Source organism: Xyrauchen texanus, chromosome 3 (assembly GCF_025860055.1).
Source record: "Xyrauchen texanus isolate HMW12.3.18 chromosome 3, RBS_HiC_50CHRs, whole genome shotgun sequence".
NCBI lineage: Eukaryota > Metazoa > Chordata > Actinopteri > Cypriniformes > Catostomidae > Xyrauchen > Xyrauchen texanus.
In genome coordinates this window covers 48,819,000-48,837,270 of record NC_068278.1, presented here as the reverse complement: position 1 = coordinate 48,837,270, position 18,271 = coordinate 48,819,000, and the positions used below count along the sequence as shown (strand labels likewise).

General features: G+C 37.1%; 1 protein-coding gene across 2 annotated transcripts in view; it reads right to left on the bottom strand.

Annotated features, from left to right (window-relative positions):
* LOC127626815 (acetoacetyl-CoA synthetase) overlaps window positions 1-18,271 on the bottom strand; it is a 46,447-nt gene that overhangs the window by 22,642 nt on the left and 5,534 nt on the right. For both annotated transcript variants that reach the window (XM_052102881.1, XM_052102889.1), the window contains exons 5-10: window positions 10,359-10,456; window positions 8,180-8,294; window positions 7,975-8,056; window positions 6,989-7,139; window positions 4,023-4,103; window positions 2,607-2,731 (exon numbers count right to left, since the gene is read on the bottom strand). In XM_052102881.1, coding sequence (XP_051958841.1) covers window positions 2,607-2,731; window positions 4,023-4,103; window positions 6,989-7,139; window positions 7,975-8,056; window positions 8,180-8,294; window positions 10,359-10,456 — 652 coding nt within the window. The remainder of the gene's footprint in view (window positions 1-2,606; window positions 2,732-4,022; window positions 4,104-6,988; window positions 7,140-7,974; window positions 8,057-8,179; window positions 8,295-10,358; window positions 10,457-18,271) is intronic.

Below are 18,271 nucleotides of genomic sequence, written 5' to 3'. Positions count from 1 at the left end.
ATTTAAGAAATCTCATTCTACTGAGACAGCTCTCTTCAAAGTTTTAAATTATGTTTTATGACACTGTGGATCATAATGTTCTTTTATCTCGCTAAGAACAGGTTGTGTGCATAAAGGGTTCAGCCTTAAGTTTATTTCAATCATACCTTATAAACAGGAGTTTTTCAGTCAATATAGGCCAATTCCAGTATTTTCCTTTGACTTGCGGTGTCCCCCAAGGTTCTACTCTAGCTCCCATTCTGTTCTCACTCTATATGCTATCACTTGGTTCTATTTTTAATAAACATGGCATATCTTAACACTGTTATGCAGACGACACACACATTTTTCTCCTACTGACTAAAAAGAGAAGTTTAGTCCCCTTGGTAGCTTGCTGGGAATCCTATTGGACAGTGCACTACAATCTGGGAATCCTTTTGGACAGTGCACTAAAACTTGAGGTTGTAAAAGCTATTTTTTCCAACTGTGAGCCTTGGCAAAAGTCTTTTCTCTCTTTTGAGAACTTTGAAAGGGTGATTCATGCTTTCAGTTCCACTAGGCTCGATTACTGCAACTCTCTATACCTGGGAATTAGCCATTCTTCTTTAGGTCGCCTTCAGATAGTTCAAAATGCGGCTGCTAGAGTTTTAACAGGGACTCGAAAGTGGGAACATATTACCCCTATGTCTTTATATTGGTTACCTGTTCTCTATAGAATTGATTTTAAAGTGCTCATATTGGTTAAGTCCCGAAAAGATTTAACACCCTCATATATCTCTGACCTGTTGATTGATCATCACCCAGTGAGAGCTCTCAGGTATGCCGATCAAAGCCTTTTAGTGGTTCCAAAATCAAGATTACAGTCTAGGGGTGATCGGGTATTCACGTAGCAGATCCGAAACTATGCAACAGCCTACCAAGTCAAATTAGATCTGCACGCACACTACCTATTTTTAAATCCAAGCTAAAAAAATGTTTTTTGGATTTGGCCTACAATTTGTGACGTGATGCTTTACTGTATTGGCACAGTTTTGTATTATGTGTGCCTGTCTGATTGTAATTTATGTTTTATTGTTCAGCACATTGGTCAACAGTAGTTGTTTTTAATAGTGCTCTATAAATAATAAATTGATTGATTGAATAGGCAGTTCCAGAAACCAGTGTTAATATTACCAAAACAATATCTGTGTTTGATGTTTAAAAGGCTTAATATAATGAAAAACAGGATGTAAAATCCTGTTTAAAATAATTGTAAAAAATATTTACAATTTAATGCTCCCTCCCCAGTCCAGCCAGACCACTTATGGAAACTAAACTGCAAAAATTAGTCAGAAATTAATTAAAAATTATGACATTGCTATCACAGGCCATTGACATTTGAACACTCACATTTGAACATCTTTTCAACATGCAGCAACTTTGCTGCCTAGATGAATGACAGTGTGATCAGTACATGAAGGCAAGACAATCATAAGGTTATATAGATATAGCAGTCATAAAAGGTACAGTAACAAAATAGCCTCTTCAACAGTTGTGTAAAACTAAACTAAACATAATTAAAGGAATCTCAGGAGCCATGGCTTGTAGGACCTACACATACACTCTAACTCGGTTTAGTTATACTCCTCATGCTAGTGACATTTCTCAATTCTGTTTCCTCCTCTTCTCCCCTTAATTTCCGGTTTCCCTTGATTGTGTCTATCCAATGCAAAGGCAAAAAGGCTTTAAACTAATTAAAGCTTCACATCCATTTGAGATTGGTGACTACCTAACAGTATTTAAGGTGAACTCCCAGTATAAAGTTTTTGACTGAAAGCTGTATGTCCTTCTCTACAATCCACTATGCTTATGAGCAAGATACTTACACATCAGCTACTCCAGGAGGACCGTGGATCAAAGAATAGACTAAACTAAAAATTAAACTTCTTTTCAGTATCTAAATAAACTCTAAATATACCCTATCCAGCACAAAAGAAATACATTTAATTGGCATCACACAAAAGTTTCTAAATCAGAATGAAAGATGGTTAGAAAGACAGAAAAGCACAGGGACTGTCTAAATAAGAACACTCACAGCTCAGATACAAACCAAAGCTGTCGTTATTTCAAAATATATAGAGACATATGTCCCTGAAGCAATCAAAGCAGCACACATGGGCCTGGTGAGTAATGGAAATGTGAGTGTATGTGTGTGTGTGCATTTTGGCTTTCCCAAAAGCTGCTCTAAAATGTCTCTATTTTCTTCCTCTTGGGAAGAGGCGAGACAATGAGAGTTAAGAATAGAGACTTCCACCAGAAGCCAAGGGAGCAGAAAATGAGCAAACACACTTACACACACAAAACAAGCATGATCCAAAGGAACCCTGGTGTCTGTTGCACATCAATCATTTCTGATCAATAACAGGTAAAGGCAAGGAACTCAATGGCACATTAAAGGTGGTCAATTAGACCTGTCTCTTTTAAACAGTTTGCCGTGGTGATGCGGTGTCATTTACACAAAGGGCAGAGCAGATGCTAGTGATTAGCACATTTCACACTTCAGCCAATTATAGTGCGGGCACAAGAAACCTGACGCTGAAAACTTTATTATAGTTCTTCTCTCTGGTTCTTACACACAAACAACTTACCCAAGCCGATCTACTAGGTCCCAGAGCACATTGGCGCTCGGAACGAGTGGAGAGCCATCGTAGAGAACTACGGAAGCCCCAGTCGCTAGAGAAGACACTAGCCAGTTCCACATCATCCAGCCCGTCTGTACACAAAAAAGAAAATTTGCTCTTAGATTGGGATAATTTTGTTCCCATAATTGTTCATTTCTCAACCTGCTGATGTAACTAAGGTGACTTGGTTGAGGCAACATAATATAAAAAATATTTTCACCCAAAAATGAAAATTCCTCATTTACTCACCCGTATGCCATCCCAAATGTGTATCCACATTCGTTCTTCTGCAGAACACAAACAAAGATTTTTAGAAGAATATCTCAGCTCTGTAAATCCATAAAATGCAAGCAAATAGTGACCAAAACTTTTAATGTATAAAAAGCACATAAAAGGTAATCCATAAGACTCCTTAAATCTTCTGAAGCGATCTAATTGGTATTGAGTCAGAACAGATCAAAAAACTTTTTTTTTTTCAGTGTACATCTTGTCATTGCAGTCTCTAGGCACGATCATGATTTCATGCTTGATTACACTTCCTAATGCTTGACACATGCGCAGAGCGGTAGTTGGCGCTATGAAGTGTAATCGAGCTTGAAATCATGATCTCCAAGGAGACTGCGTATGGCAAAATATATAGTGAAAAAGTGGTTATATTTTGGTCTGTTCTCACCCAAAACCGATTGTATAGCTTCAGTAGACATGGATTAAACCACTGGAGTCTTATGGATTACCTTTATATGCTTTTTGGAGCTTGAAAGTGTTGGACCCCATTAACTTGCATTGTGTGGACCTACAGAGTTGAGATGTTCTAAGAAAAAAGTCATACACATCTGGGATGGCTTGAGGGTGAGTGCATAATATCATACAGATACGGGTCAGGAGCTTCAGTTAAAGTTCACATGAACCATCAGAATGGGGAAAAATGTGATCTCAGTGATTTCTACTATGGCATGATTGTTGGTGCCAGATGACCTAGTTTGAGTATTTCTGTAACTGCTGATCTCCTGGGATTTTCACACACAACAGTCTCTAGAGTTTACTGAGAATGTTGCCAAAAACAAAAAACATCCAGTGAGCGGCAGTTCTGTGGATGGAAATGCAACGGAGAATGCCCAGACTAGTTCAAGCTGACAGAAAGGCTATGGTAACTCAGATAACCACTCTGTACAATTGTAGTGAGCAGAATAGCATCTCAGAATGCACAAAACGTTGAAGTGTATGGGCTATAACAGCAGAAGACCACATCGGGCACTTTATTAGGACCATAGGATTCCTAATAAAGTGTTCAGGGAGAGTTTTCTGTGTGTAAAACGTATAAATTAGGGAAGAATTCACAAGTGCACATTTAATGATCTGATTTGGATAAGGTCACAAACATACCGTAGTGTAATATATAATGACATCATTGTAGCTCATGTTGCCATGGAGAATGTGTTCTTTAAGATGCTGAATGAGAGTGCCCTGTGAAATAGACAAGAAAAAAGTTCAGATTGCATGCATGTATAAATCAGTCTGACCATCCACAACATTTTTATTTCGAGATTTAGAGATGTACCAAAGTGGAAACTTTATATGTGCATCTAATATTCATTAAGTCTGGACAAATGAACGTTTTGGACAAATATACTGAAATATTGAGTAGACAATTAAATATTTCTATGTATGCTTCTTAATCTTAAACATACACTACATTGGGTCAGGGGGGAACCATTCATGGATTATAGAGTAAAATGTGTTAAGGTCAGACCGTAATTTTAGAAGCAAAGAAACCTGAAGCAGAAGTTGAAAATGATCGTGTCTGTTTTTCTGGCTTGTACGTTAAATTCTTTCTTTTGTGCTGGTGTCATTAATTCTGAAGTATTCTGGCATGCAGGGAACAACCTAATTACTGAACTAAAAGATCAGCGACACCTCACAGATTAAGGAAAAAACTCATCACGTTTCTCTTTTCTCACACTGTGCCCTGACAGCACTGTAGCACACATCTAACGCGTATCCGAGCGCAAGCATTCATTACGAGTGTGTTCATTCATTCACTAACTGCTATAACCCAGCATGTTGAACCTTTATCATCCACAGAGCCAGAGCCACAACCAGTGTGAGAGAACGAGAGAGAAAGAGAGAGATATCTATATATTAATATGTACATATGTGTGACTGTATGTGTTCATACACAAAGCGCTCTAATCACAGAAACGAGAGGTGTCAGTGGCCACAAAAGCTGTGAATAATGACACACAACTGCACAATGCTACACTCACACACACACACACACACACACACATTAACAAAACATATAAGAAGTGTGTTTGTAAAGCCATTTGTAATACAAACACAAGAGGTCAAGGACTGGTTGCCTTTACTTAATTTCAAGGAATTTTCTCAACACTGTTTTCCTTGATGTTTGGTGTGGTTTGTGGTAGAATAAAGACATATTTAGACCAATATTGGCTGCAGCGTCTCTCACATTGTATTCTACACAGGGATCATAAAGGAAATGCACTGGAAAGTGCACATAATTACTCATCTGGATTGCATCTTGAGCTGAGAGCAGCCGAGGCTTTAAAGTTTACACTTACTGCCACCTAGTGGTCAATGTTGCAAAGTTAAGGGATTTTGCACATCAGATTATTTACATCCTTCAGGAAGGAACAAAAAGAACCTGATCAGAGTGTGCATATGCAACATTCCTTTAATTTAGGAAATTCAGAATGTCCAAACTTCCTACTTGGAAAAGGACAATGGTATGCCACTTGATGGAGTGGTGGTGGCGTAGTGGGCTAAAGCACTGAACTGGTAAGCAAACTGGTCGGTTTGATACCCACAGCCAACACCATTGTGTCCTTGAGAAAGGCACTTAACTCCAGGTTGCTCCGGGGGGATTATCCCCATTATAAATATACAGTAAGTCGCTTTGGATAAAAGCGTCTGCCAAATGCATAAATGTAAATGCCAGTCTTCCAAATTGGAAACTTATACAAAAGTCAATAACCCCAACTAAAAGCCAGCAATGGTATCATTCAGTGGGATGTATACAATAAAATACATCAATGAGTCAACCTTCCAACAAAACATGATAATAAAACCAATTCAGCAAATGTTTGCTCTTTGCAGAGTGGTAGCAAAAAGTATTGACACTTAAGGACAAACTTGAAAATGTCTGGATTTCAATGCATTAGTTACAAATATCAGTTATTTATTAGTCATTGTTCACGTTTCTAAGCCATTCTAGCTATTTATTTTAACCAACTGGTCTCAAAGTTATTTTTAGGGGATGCACAGAATGAAGTCAGTTCCCTTAAACTTCACACAAGTGTCCTAGCAGAGTAACCACAGGTGTAGTTCATCACATGATGTATAGATATGTTCCACTAAATTTGACAACCAAAGTGTCCACATATTTTTTGGGCTTAATTTTGAACAATATGTGCACTTTCATTTGAAACCTAACACACTTCTTTTTTTAAAAGGTGTGCATGTGCAATCTTTTTTTTTATTTTTAAGAAATGCCACTTGGTTTGATATGTAATCTAATGCAGTGGTTCTCAACCTCTTTGACTCCAAGGCCACATTGTGGAAGAAAATATTCGAAGGCCCACCATGTAGGCTATTCAATATTTATATTATAAGATCTTTCCTCTAATACTTATACTGTAATGATGGAAAAGATTGTTTTTCAAAGTTTAAAAAAAAAAAAAACGGCTAGCTTCAACAGATTAAAACAATTAATCATAAATTTTGTGATTCCAGAAATATCTAGAACTGCAAATTCTTCATAAAAAGCAAGCTGTTTTAGGGAGTTATTACATTTGTAGCATTTTCAGTAAGTTGTATTATAATAATTGTAATAATCTAACTTAATTTAAATAATTTTAAGAAATCTTGAGGCCCCTGGAAGTGTGCTGAGGTCCCCTATTTTTACATTTACATTTATGCATTTGGCAGACGCTTTTATCCAAAGCGACATACAGTGCACTTATTACAGGAACAATCCCCCCGGAGCAACCTGGAGTTAAGTGCCTTTTTCAAGGACACAATGGTGGTGGCTGTGGGGATTGAACCAGCAACCTTCTGATTAACAGTTATGTGCTTTTGTCCACTGTTATGTGCTTTAGTCCACTATGTCACCACCACTCCAGATTTATAAGTGTAACATTTATTTTTGCTTCTTTAGCCTATATGTCATCTTCAAGGCATCAGACAACAGTGTGCTCTATGGTCAGAAAGTAGCTATATCAAGAAGGATTCATGCAGATTTGAATTTAGAAATCAGCATGCGTTTGGAAAGCACAGACACAGCACAGTGTCTCTGGTACACACAGATTAACAAACACACGCTCTCTTACCCCAGCAGAGTGCACCATGCACTTGGGAGCTCCAGTGGTCCCAGAGGAGTACATGATGAAAAGAGGGTGAGAGAAGGGCAGCTGTTCAAACTCCAGTTGAGGGTCCTGATCCCCCTCTTTACCTGTAGCCAAAAAGTCCTCCAGGAACACACTATAGATATAAAGAACAGTATCAGGATAGAGACTTTCACTATGTCCGAACCAGACATGTTTGTGCAGATGTTAGCTAAATCACAAAAGTAACACCCAACAAGAATTTCAAAGAGCTTTCATCATGTTCATCAAGCCGGTCAGCTTAGCAGTGTTACATTTATAGGAATTTATTCAGCAGACAACTTCATCATGAAGTTGATGGAACGATATATATACTGTATAAAAAGATAGATAGATTAAAATATAGAATACATAGGTATGAAAAAATAGAGAATGATATAGAAACTAGAGTGGTGGTGGCGTAGTGGCTAAAGCACAGGGCTGTTAATCAGATGGTCGCTGGTTCGAACCCCACGGCCACCAACAAACCGTGGGGGGATTGTCCCTGTAATAATTGCACTGTAAGTCGCTTTGGATAAATGTAAATGTAATATAAAAACAACAACAGACAGATAGATAGATAGATGTATCCGTGTATTGTTCTATGTAAAAAGATAAACAGATATGTAAAAAGGAAAAATTATAGCTATATTAAAAAGATAGATATGCAAAAAAATAGATATATTTCCAAAAAAGAAAGAATGATAGATAAATATAAAACGATAGATATGAAAAAAGACAGAATGATAGGCTGAAAAATCAAGTGATAGAAAAATTTGTAAAATGATCAATAGTAAAAAAGTATGATAGATAGACAAAACAATATATTAGTGAGCAAAAAAGTATGAAATATATTTTACAATATAATGTATAAGTGACTTAAAGATGAAGAATGCCAAAAAAACAATAAATTCACCCTAATCAAAGACCCAAACCCACAGAGACGCACAGACCTGTTGGGAATCTTGGCGAGGTCTGTCTCTTGTCGAGAGCGAACGTATGGTATGACCACAACCTTCTTCAGGTCAGGGAGACCTGAGAGAGATGACAAGAAAAAAAGCAAACAAACAAACAAATAAGGCACCACAACAAGCAAACATCACCAGTAGGCATGATGGCAAACATAGTTCTGCATGAGCTGAAATGAGTATTATATACCTTTAACAACATTCTGCAGTTTCTCCATATGGTCGTGCTGCTTGCCGTTATACACGACAGCAGCTACTGAGAATATCAACTTGGGCTGGATCTGAGAAAACCTGTCCAACACACCCTGAGAGCAGGAGAAAGAGATGTAAAATATTGAAAACATACATTAATAAAGACATACATAAACCTATAAATATGGGTTATGAGTCAAACTTCATCTCACACAAAATGCTAACTCTGCAGTCGCATGGTGTAGTTCACTTTCGTAACCACAGGGGGCAGCATTGTAAAGGCTGTGTTTAGTGGATCAGCCAAACTAAAACCATGTTGCTTTAGTTTTTAGATCTGGTTCTATTTATGGAATAACCACAGCCCTGAGGGGTCTGTAGACTCATTTTAATGTCCTCAAACGAGTCTGTGTGTGTTTGCATGTGTGTAGAGGGACAGAGAGAGATGTGTGCGAGAGGGAGTGAATGTGTTTTTGTGTGTGGGGAGGGGGGGGTCAGATTGTCTTACATAGCTTACAGGACACATACTCATTTGAAGACAGTGAGAATTGATGGCAAGTAACCTACTTGAACAGAGCTGGAATATATATATATATATATATATATATATATATATATACATACAGTACAACAGATTCCAACAATCAAAATAAACCTGACCTTACATAACCCAAACAAATAAAATGAACCATGAAACATCATAAAACAAATCCCTTGTTGAATCACATTTGGTTTACAGCCATGTGAACTGTTGGACAGGTGTAAAATTAGGTCATTGATGTTGCATCTCCAGCGTACTTTGAGAGCAGATTATACATAAAACAAAACAAAGAGGAAGCTCATGACCAAAACTGCACCAGTGTAGCTATGAAGACGTGGGCATATGAATGCTGGGCTTACGTGGTACACATAATGTCTGGCAGTTGAAGGCATCTGAGTCATCCACTTTATCAACATCCACACTCTGTGATTGTTTCTCACCAGTGACTGGACCAGGGTCAGAAATTAAAGTGGGCTTGGGCAAAAATGACATTAAAAATGACAAAAATGCCCACTGAAAATCAAAATGTTATGGCAAAAAGTGCCCTCAAATTGAATTTTTCTGTTTATTATTTGTAACATCGGATATTTTTTATATATATTATAGTCCTAGTTAGATATATTATGGCATACAATATGGGTTGATGTTGAATTCATTCATATGGCAAGATATAAAAAATACTCAATCTTAAGAATTTGTATTAGTGAATTGATTAAATTCACATATTTTACATAAACGGTTTACATTTGAAATGGTCAGAAAAACAATACACCCTCATAAAGGTAAAAAATGCTCCTGAAAATCAAATCCAGTGTGCAAATATTGCCCCAGAATGTAAAAGTTCATGTCTGACACTGGACTGGCCCCACCATTTTCCCTCGAGAGCATTTAACTTATCCGTTTATTCAAGGAATTTTCTATTTGCCACTTTAATTTAAAGGAATATTCAGGGTTCAATACAAGTTTAGCTCAATCGACAACATTTGTGGCACAATGTTTATTACCACAATAATTAAATACATAATTTTTATTAGTAACCTACATTACGCCACAAATGCTGTCGATTATGCACTCGGCCATCTAGTATATGTATTGTCAAAGTGTAGTATCATTTCAAATGGAAGACTAACAGTTTTTCACCTGAAGGAAGTGATATTTCAAACACATACGGTGTGTTTTCTCTAGCTTTAGCATGTTAGCCAACCTCAGTGTAACACTTACTGTATATCTCAAATAAAAGACATATTCCAGCTACAGAGAATCTGTGAAGTCAAAACCTTGCAAATGTCAGTTGAATGCTATACCATCACCCTACGCTGTGTGAATATTTATTTTATTTGAGATATACAGTAAGTGTTACACTGAGGTTGGCTAACATGCTAAAGCTAGAGAAAACACACTGTGTGTGATTGAAAAACACTTCCTTCAGCTGAAATACAGCAAATACTTCCATGTTGTTAAAAAACGTTAGTCTTCCATTTGAAATGATACTACACTTTGACAATTCATATTACTAGATGGCCGAGTGCATAATCTACATTTTAGATACAGCTTCAGTATTTACTGTATACTTCATAGCTATCATCAAATGTATGGTCACCTAAAATATTAGCAACCAATATGCACATTAAACTCTTACATTGACACCAAAATCTGGAGAGGTCGAACTCCAGATGGCTCCAATGCTAGCTGCAGCAAGCATAGCCTCAACAGCATGGATCCCATTGGGCAGATATCCTGAGAGAGAGAGAGAAACACTTGATAAAATGACATTAAACAGAGCAATAGATCATGGACGACATGAATTATTTAATCTCTTAAGAGATGTAATAATGTTATTTCTAGTGAGCACTTAGTGCGCACAATATATTAATTGATTTTCAGAATCATTGTCCTTTTATTGCCACATGAGAGGGAATATATCCCAAAATAGTGGGAAATGAAGAACGCACTACATGAACTCTGGGTCCGTGTGAGGGCCGTGTTACGTAAAATAACAAAATAAAGACTTAAAAACATTGTGTTGCGAGAAGTCACGATGTTGAAATATAGGTTTTTCCCATAGCACTTAAATAGACAAGTCATATATCAAATAAAAGCTCTTATTCTCTATAATACAGTTTATTTTGTGGTCCTTAAACCAAAGTTTGAATGATGGTCAAAAGAAGCTAAATATGATCTCTGTAAGACAAGAAAGACAAACGTCTCATGTATGCTCCAATCACTGCTTCTGTAAGCCCCAAAGTAGCCAAAACTCCATATAAGCTTTTATCTTAGGTTGTCTGCTTTAAAATTAGCCATTTTTTACCTGTCTGTAAGCCTGCTTAAAATAATCTAGTGTTATATCTCAGATGTCCAAAAATAAAATTGCAGTTCAGCAGAAAAAGCATGATAAACAAATCATTGGCAAAATATGTTATCAACTATTTCTGAGGATCTCAGCTTTACAACAACCTCTATATTGAACTTCTAGTCCATTCAAAGGCTGAGATGTGACAAAACATGCATGCAACTCAAAATTGACTGGATGTCTATTGTGTGAATGCTCAGCTATGTTGAGAGTGCCATGTCCATTTCAGATTTGTATATTGTGATGGAAGGTAATAGATGAAAATATATTTTTCCTAGTACTTCCTGCAATCTAGTGGAATGAAATCAAACTTTTTGCAGGAAGATAGAGCAAACAGAACCAGAATTACATACTTGTGAAGTTGGGGAAACACAATTTTTTTCATTATAAGAGTTTAAATATATGCAATATTATTTAGGAATGATTGAAATCTTTAAGCAAAATTTGGGGGGTTTTCAGTAAAGTTAGACCCATTTTATGCCATTTGTCCACTGTATGAGTGTATGGTTAGCTTTTAAATTTGGAAGTGAAACATTGCAGGTGGCAGCCAAAAAATACACCAGAGCTGCTAAATGAAAAAGGGCAGAACAATGTACAGAGATGTGAAAAATTATTTACCCCTTCCTGATTTTTTCTATTTTTGGGTATTTTCCATTCAAAATTGTTTTAGATCTTCAAATGATATAAAGCATAAAAAAGGCAACGTGATTAAACAAAATACAGCTTTCAAATAAGCTTTTCAAAATACAGCTTTCAAAACCTATCCAACACCTATATTTCCCATGTGAACAACTAACTTCCCCTTAAACTTAATAGCTGTTTGTGCCAACTTTAGCAGCAACAACTGCAACCAAATGCTTCTGATAACTGGAGATCAGTCTTTCACAATACTGTGGTGGAATGTTTTATCACTTTTTTTTTTTGAAGAACTGCTTTAGTTCAGCCATATTGGAGGGTTTGAGCATGAACTACCCATTTAAGATCCTACATCTCAATCGGGTTCATGTCAGGACTTTGACTAAGCCACTCCAAAACTTTAATTTAGCTTCTTTTGAACCATTCAGAGGTGGACTTACTCCTATGCTTTGGAATACTGTCTTGCTATATAATCCAGTTGCTCTTGAGCTTCAACTCACGACCTGATGACCAGATGTTAGCAGTGGTATTTGCCTCACCACACTTCCATGGATGCCATTTTTGGCCAGTGTCTTTCTGATATTGGAGTCATAAACAGTGACCTTTTATTGATGCAAGAGAGGCCTACAGTTCCTTGGAGGTTGTCCCTGGCTTTTTTGTCACTTCTTGGATGAGTCATTGCTGTGCTCTTGGAGGAATTTTGGAAGGTCAGCCACTTCTGGGAAGGTTCACTACTCTGCCAAGTTTTCTCCATTTGGAGATAATGGCTATCACTCTGGTTTTATGGAGTCCCAGAGCCTTTGAAATATTTTTGTAACCCTTCCCAGACTGATGTATTTCAATCACCTTTTTCCTCATAATTTCTGGAAATTTCTTTAGACCTTGGCATAATGTGCTACTGGGTGAGACATTTTAGCCAACTTCATGCTGCTGAAAAAGTTATATTTGGGTGTTGATTTGATTGTTCAGTGTTGACAGTAATCAGGCCTGGGTGTGTCTAGTCCAGCAGAAGCCCATTACGAATGCAGTTTCATAGATTTGGGGATTTATTAACTATGGGGGCAAATACTTTTTAACACAGTTGGTATTGGTTAAATTTTTTGCTTCAATAAATAACATTATAATTTAAAAAGAGTATTTTGTGTTTACTCAGATTGCCTTTGTTTTATGTTAGATTAAGTTTGAATTTTTGAAACAATTTAAGTATGAGATATACTCAAAAACAGAAGAAATAAGAAGCAAGTACTTTGTCACAGCACTGTATAATGTACTTATGTTATACTTGCTCTCTTGCATTTTAACTCAGAGATCTGATAGTGAAAAAGTTATTTTTAACATACAATTTTAAAAAATAAATGCGAATGCTCCACACATCTGAAGCATGTGTGCTATCTGCAAGGCCACATCTCCAATCAACCATCTTTAATATTATCTGACTTGAAAAACCTTCACTTCTGTTTGTGACTGTATGACATTCATCCATAGTGTTTAACTTATTTCTCTAGTTCCCTACTTGCATTAGTTGCCTCTCTTGGAAAGAAAGTACATGCCCAAAATATTTACACCGTAAATGTAAATGAAACTGAATTGTATTGATGGAATAGAGAGGGCGGAGAAACAGAGAACAGAAATAGTGTCCATTAGCTAATGACATAGCAGCAATAAACTCTGAATGTAAAGTGGCCATATATCCACTCCTACTCACACAAAAGTAAATCAAGGGGACAGACAAGGCCACTTGGGGGAGAAACACACTTTATACATGGACACACACAAACACCCTAACAGGATGAATATACTCCTGCCTATGTAAACTTGCCACGTTTTTATTTCATACTACACACACACACTTGCATGAAACAGACACACCCCTGTGGACACATAGACGTGTGCATCTACGTAGACATTTAGACATATAAAAAAGGCACAGAAGCGGTACAAAGCACCAAAGACGTATACAGCAGAATAAACACACACTTACATTTCTAGCTAACAGAGGACATTCCACCCCTAACTCCAAGTATTAAACCTTTGTGCATAAATCGTCTTGCATGTTTATACTCGATTTACACCTGTGGGTGATTCTCATGAAACCGGTCAAGAAAATGTCCTGGTCCTATTGTACTCCAAAAACAAAGAAGACATTATATTTTGCCTATACAGCCTATTTTTAGCACCATTAAGATTTTTTACATTAACATTTTAGCCCCGAATTCTCCCACAATGCAAAAAAAAAAAAAGATGGTCATTAAAATATTCTCATTACCGCAACGGGGAAAAAGAATTATGTAATTAAAATTGAAAAGTATTTATTAGGGCTGTCAGAATTAATGTGTAAACGCAGGCAATTAATTAAAAAATATAATTTTCTAAATCATGATTAACGCATTTACCATTAATACAACATAAACCAGTATAAACACTTGTTGGAAGGGCAAAACCTTTGCAATGTGTCTGTCCTAAGTCTTTATACTAAAGTACACTTCACAAAACACACAAACACACCCCTTCCACAACAGTGCTTCCAAGATAAACTGGAGAAAGGACCTCAAAGCGCTATTTGATGTACAAAACAAGCCCAGATGGGCGCATTTTAATTACCACAGAAGCATGTCAAGTCTTAACTATCACCAAAATGCAGAATGAGACATTATTGCCCACAATCGCTCCTCATGTGTATTTCAAAGCGCCGCTTGTGTTGATGCTAAGATGCGAATCATGAACGCGGCTTCACAATTGCTGAAGGAAAGTGGATGGCCACAGTCTACAGGTAGATAAATACCGGTAAATAAGAGATTTAATGCCCATTGTAATTAAAATGCAACCTATGGTGACTAGTTCTTTCAATTAGTCAACCTCCCAAATAGACTTGAGGAAACGTTTAATGTTACTTTTTTTTGGTGCATTTCTATCTTTATACTGTGGAAGGATTTGTTTGGAAAAAAAATTTGTATCGTATCCAAAGATGGAAAAAAAAAATGCATTTTGACAGGAAAAGAAGTATATACTGTATAGTATGAAATATCAGCATTTAAAATCTGCAAATAATCATGATTAACTACAAAAGAATGAAAAAAATGTAATCGACTGACAGCACTAGTACAGTTGAAGTGAGACGTTTACATGCATCTTAGCCAAATACATTTAAACCTACATTTAAAGTAGGATCACTACTCTACTTTATTTTAAGAATATGAAATGTCAGAATAATAAGAGATAATTATTTATTTCGGCTTTTATTTCTTTCATCACATTCCTAGTGGGTCAGAAGTTTACATACTCTTTGTTAATATTTGGTAGCATTGCCTTTAAATTGTTTAACTTGGATCAAACTCTTTGGGTAGCCTTCCACATATTTCTCACAATAAGTTGCTGGAATTTTGGCCCATTCCTCCAGACAGAGCTGGTATAAAGGAGTCAAGATTGTAGGCCTTCTTGCACGCACATGCTTTTTCATTTCTGCCCAGAGATTGGATTGAGGTCAGGATTTTGTGATGGCCACTCCAATATCTTGACTTTGCTATACTTAAGCCATTTTGCCACAACTTTTGAGGTAAGCCTGGGGTCATTGTCCACTTGGAAGACCCATTTGCAATTGAGCTTTAACTTCCTGGCTGATGTCTTCAGATGTTGCTTCAATATATCCACATAATTTTCCTTCCTCAAGATGCCATCTATTTTGTGAAGTGCACCAGTCCCTGCTGCAGCAAAGTACCCCCACAAAATTATGCTGCCACCCACATTCTTTACGGTTGGGATAGTTTTCTTCGGATTGCAAGGTTCCGTTTTTCCTCCAAACAGAACAATGGTCATTATGGCCAAACAGTTACATTTTTGTTTCATCAGACCAAAGGACATTTCTCCAAAAAGTAAGATCTTTGTCCTCATGTGCACTTGCAAACTGCAGTCTGGCTTTTTTAAGTCGGTTTTGGAGCAGTGGGTTCTTCCTTGCTGAGCAGCCTTTCAGGTTATGTTGATATAGATACTTGTTTACTTGTTTCCTCCAGCATCTTCACAATGTCCTTTGCTGTTATTCTGGAACTGATTGGCACTTTTCACACCAAACTACATTCATCTCTAGGAGACAGAATGCATCTACTTCCTCAGAGGTATGATGGTTACGTGGTCCCATGGTGTTTATACTTGCATACTATTATTTGTACAGATGAAAGTGGTACCTTCACGCATTTGGAAATTGCTCCCAAGAATTAACCAGACTTGTGGAGGACCACAATTTATTTTCTGAGGTACATATACATCCACAGGCATGCCTCCAATTTTGTATACCTCCAATCAGAAGCTAATTGGCTAATTGTCTAAAGGCTTTACATCATTTTCTAAAATTTTCCAAGCTGCTTAAAGGCACAGTTAGCTTAGTATATGTAAACTTCTGACCCACTGGAATTGTGATATAGTCAATTAAAAGTTAATCAATCTGTCTGTAAACAATTTTTGGAAAATTTACTTGTGTCATGCACAAAGTACGTCCTTAACGACTTACCAAAACTATAGTTTGCTAATACGAAATCTGTGGAGTGGGTAAATTTTTTTAATGACTTTGGTGACTTCAACCTATGTGTATGTAAACTTCTGACTTCAACTGTATTTATACGTCATAGTAGTCCTCCCTTGGTACTGCCTTTCATATTCGCTGATTTTAATTGAGAAAATAATTTTACAACAGCATCTTATTTTATTGTGATACAGTTAAAATTGACTGTGTAATGGTAATGAGAAACATATTTGAAAACTATGGGAAAAGTAAAACGTCTGGATGCTAAAATGTGCTCAAGGGTCCTTAATATTTTTCTTATTGATTTGAGGTTAAATATGACGAGGACATTTTCTAAAAAGACTAATGAGAATACTAACGAGCTGATTTCTAATGAGAATCATCCCAGTAAATTCCCATAGAATTGCAGTATATTGGTGGAGGGACACAAGAAATATCTATGGTCCACAATATCACATAGGAGTGGGTTCTTTTGACTTGGGCCAATAATAAGCCACCTATCGACCACCCAGAACACCCTAGCAACCAATTAACAATGGCCTAGCAACCACCCAGAACCTAGTTTAACCTGGTATTATGGCGTCAGAAACAGACACATATACACACTGTATCTGAATTGTTGAGATATTCATATTTAAACTACAGTAAATGTCTACCAGGAGTATAAATGTATCTGTCCCTTCTAAATGTCTCTCCCCATCTCTATACATCCACCTCATTCCCTCCTATTACTCTTTAGGGACTCATATATTAATAAATCTTATGAGTGCATGTTACTTTAAAGTCCTCCACTCATTTACAGACATTATTAAAGGCAGTCAGAGATGATCTGGAGTGGTGGTGGCATAGTGGGCTAAAGCACTAAACTGTTAAGCAGAAGGTTATCGGTTTGATATCCACAGCCAACACCATTGTGTCCTTGAGCAAGGCACTTAACTCCAGGTTGCTCTGGGTGGATTGTCCCCGTAATAAGGGCTCTGTAAATTGCTTTGGATAAACTCGTCTGCCAAATTCATAAATGAAAATGAAATGAAATGATCAGCACTGCAGATAATGAACCCAATGGAAGGAGAATGACATCACAGAGCAAACACTCTTTTCCACCTCTTACATCATAAAGACACCATTCCTCATGCCTGCTAACACAATGGAGGGTGGAGCCAAACGAGGGTAATGACATATCAGGCATCAGAGCATTCTATCCAATCTCCAGCTTCAGAATGTAGACGTTTGACTAGACTTTATAAATCTAAATAGTATATACACTTTATAGATTTTTAATCCCAGAAAAAAGCATCTTGAAGGCTAATTACACCTGCCATGTTATAACTGCCCCACTTTTTCTCTAATCCCAGAACTGAGGGAGAAAAAGGAGAATTTGTGTTTTCTGAAGAGACGGTCTGGCTCTCAGAGCTGGGACAATAGAGAAAAGAGTGAAAGCGAAAAGAAAAATGGCAGGAAAAGCAGGTTAAACTGGCATTACACTAGCTTTTTACAGCGATTTTGAGGTGCAAGCTTCAATTACATAATCACCAGGTAGTAGGTGAGAGACTGAGTGCGCATAGGCATCTGCTAGTGCGATGTTGTTAATCCCTTGACCATCAGGACTACCTACCAAGTTAATGGTTACAACACCTGGAAAAGCCCATCAAATGTGTTTGAAAAAATTATTCTGTCGCCTCTTGAATTCTTGTCAAGTGACCAATGAATGTCATCTTTTAGTAAAGAACTGACAAGACGTCATGCTTATTTGAACTTTTTCATCAGCGAGAAATGCAGATTGTGACTGTCAACAAGCATTTTTCCTGGGGTTCTCCTACATTAAATGCTAGTGAAATCAGAAACCTAAGGCACTACAGTCTGTTTTTACGAAAAGTCAACTTTACTACAAGCTGCATATGGACACACGCATTCTATGGCATGCTGAGCAGATAAATACACAATCACACACATTCACAAAGTAAAGTTACACAATGCATCACATCCTAAATGGGGGTGGGGGGTGTTATCGGTAGAACCGTAAAGGAAGGTAGTGCAGCAAGGCTGAGCGCGT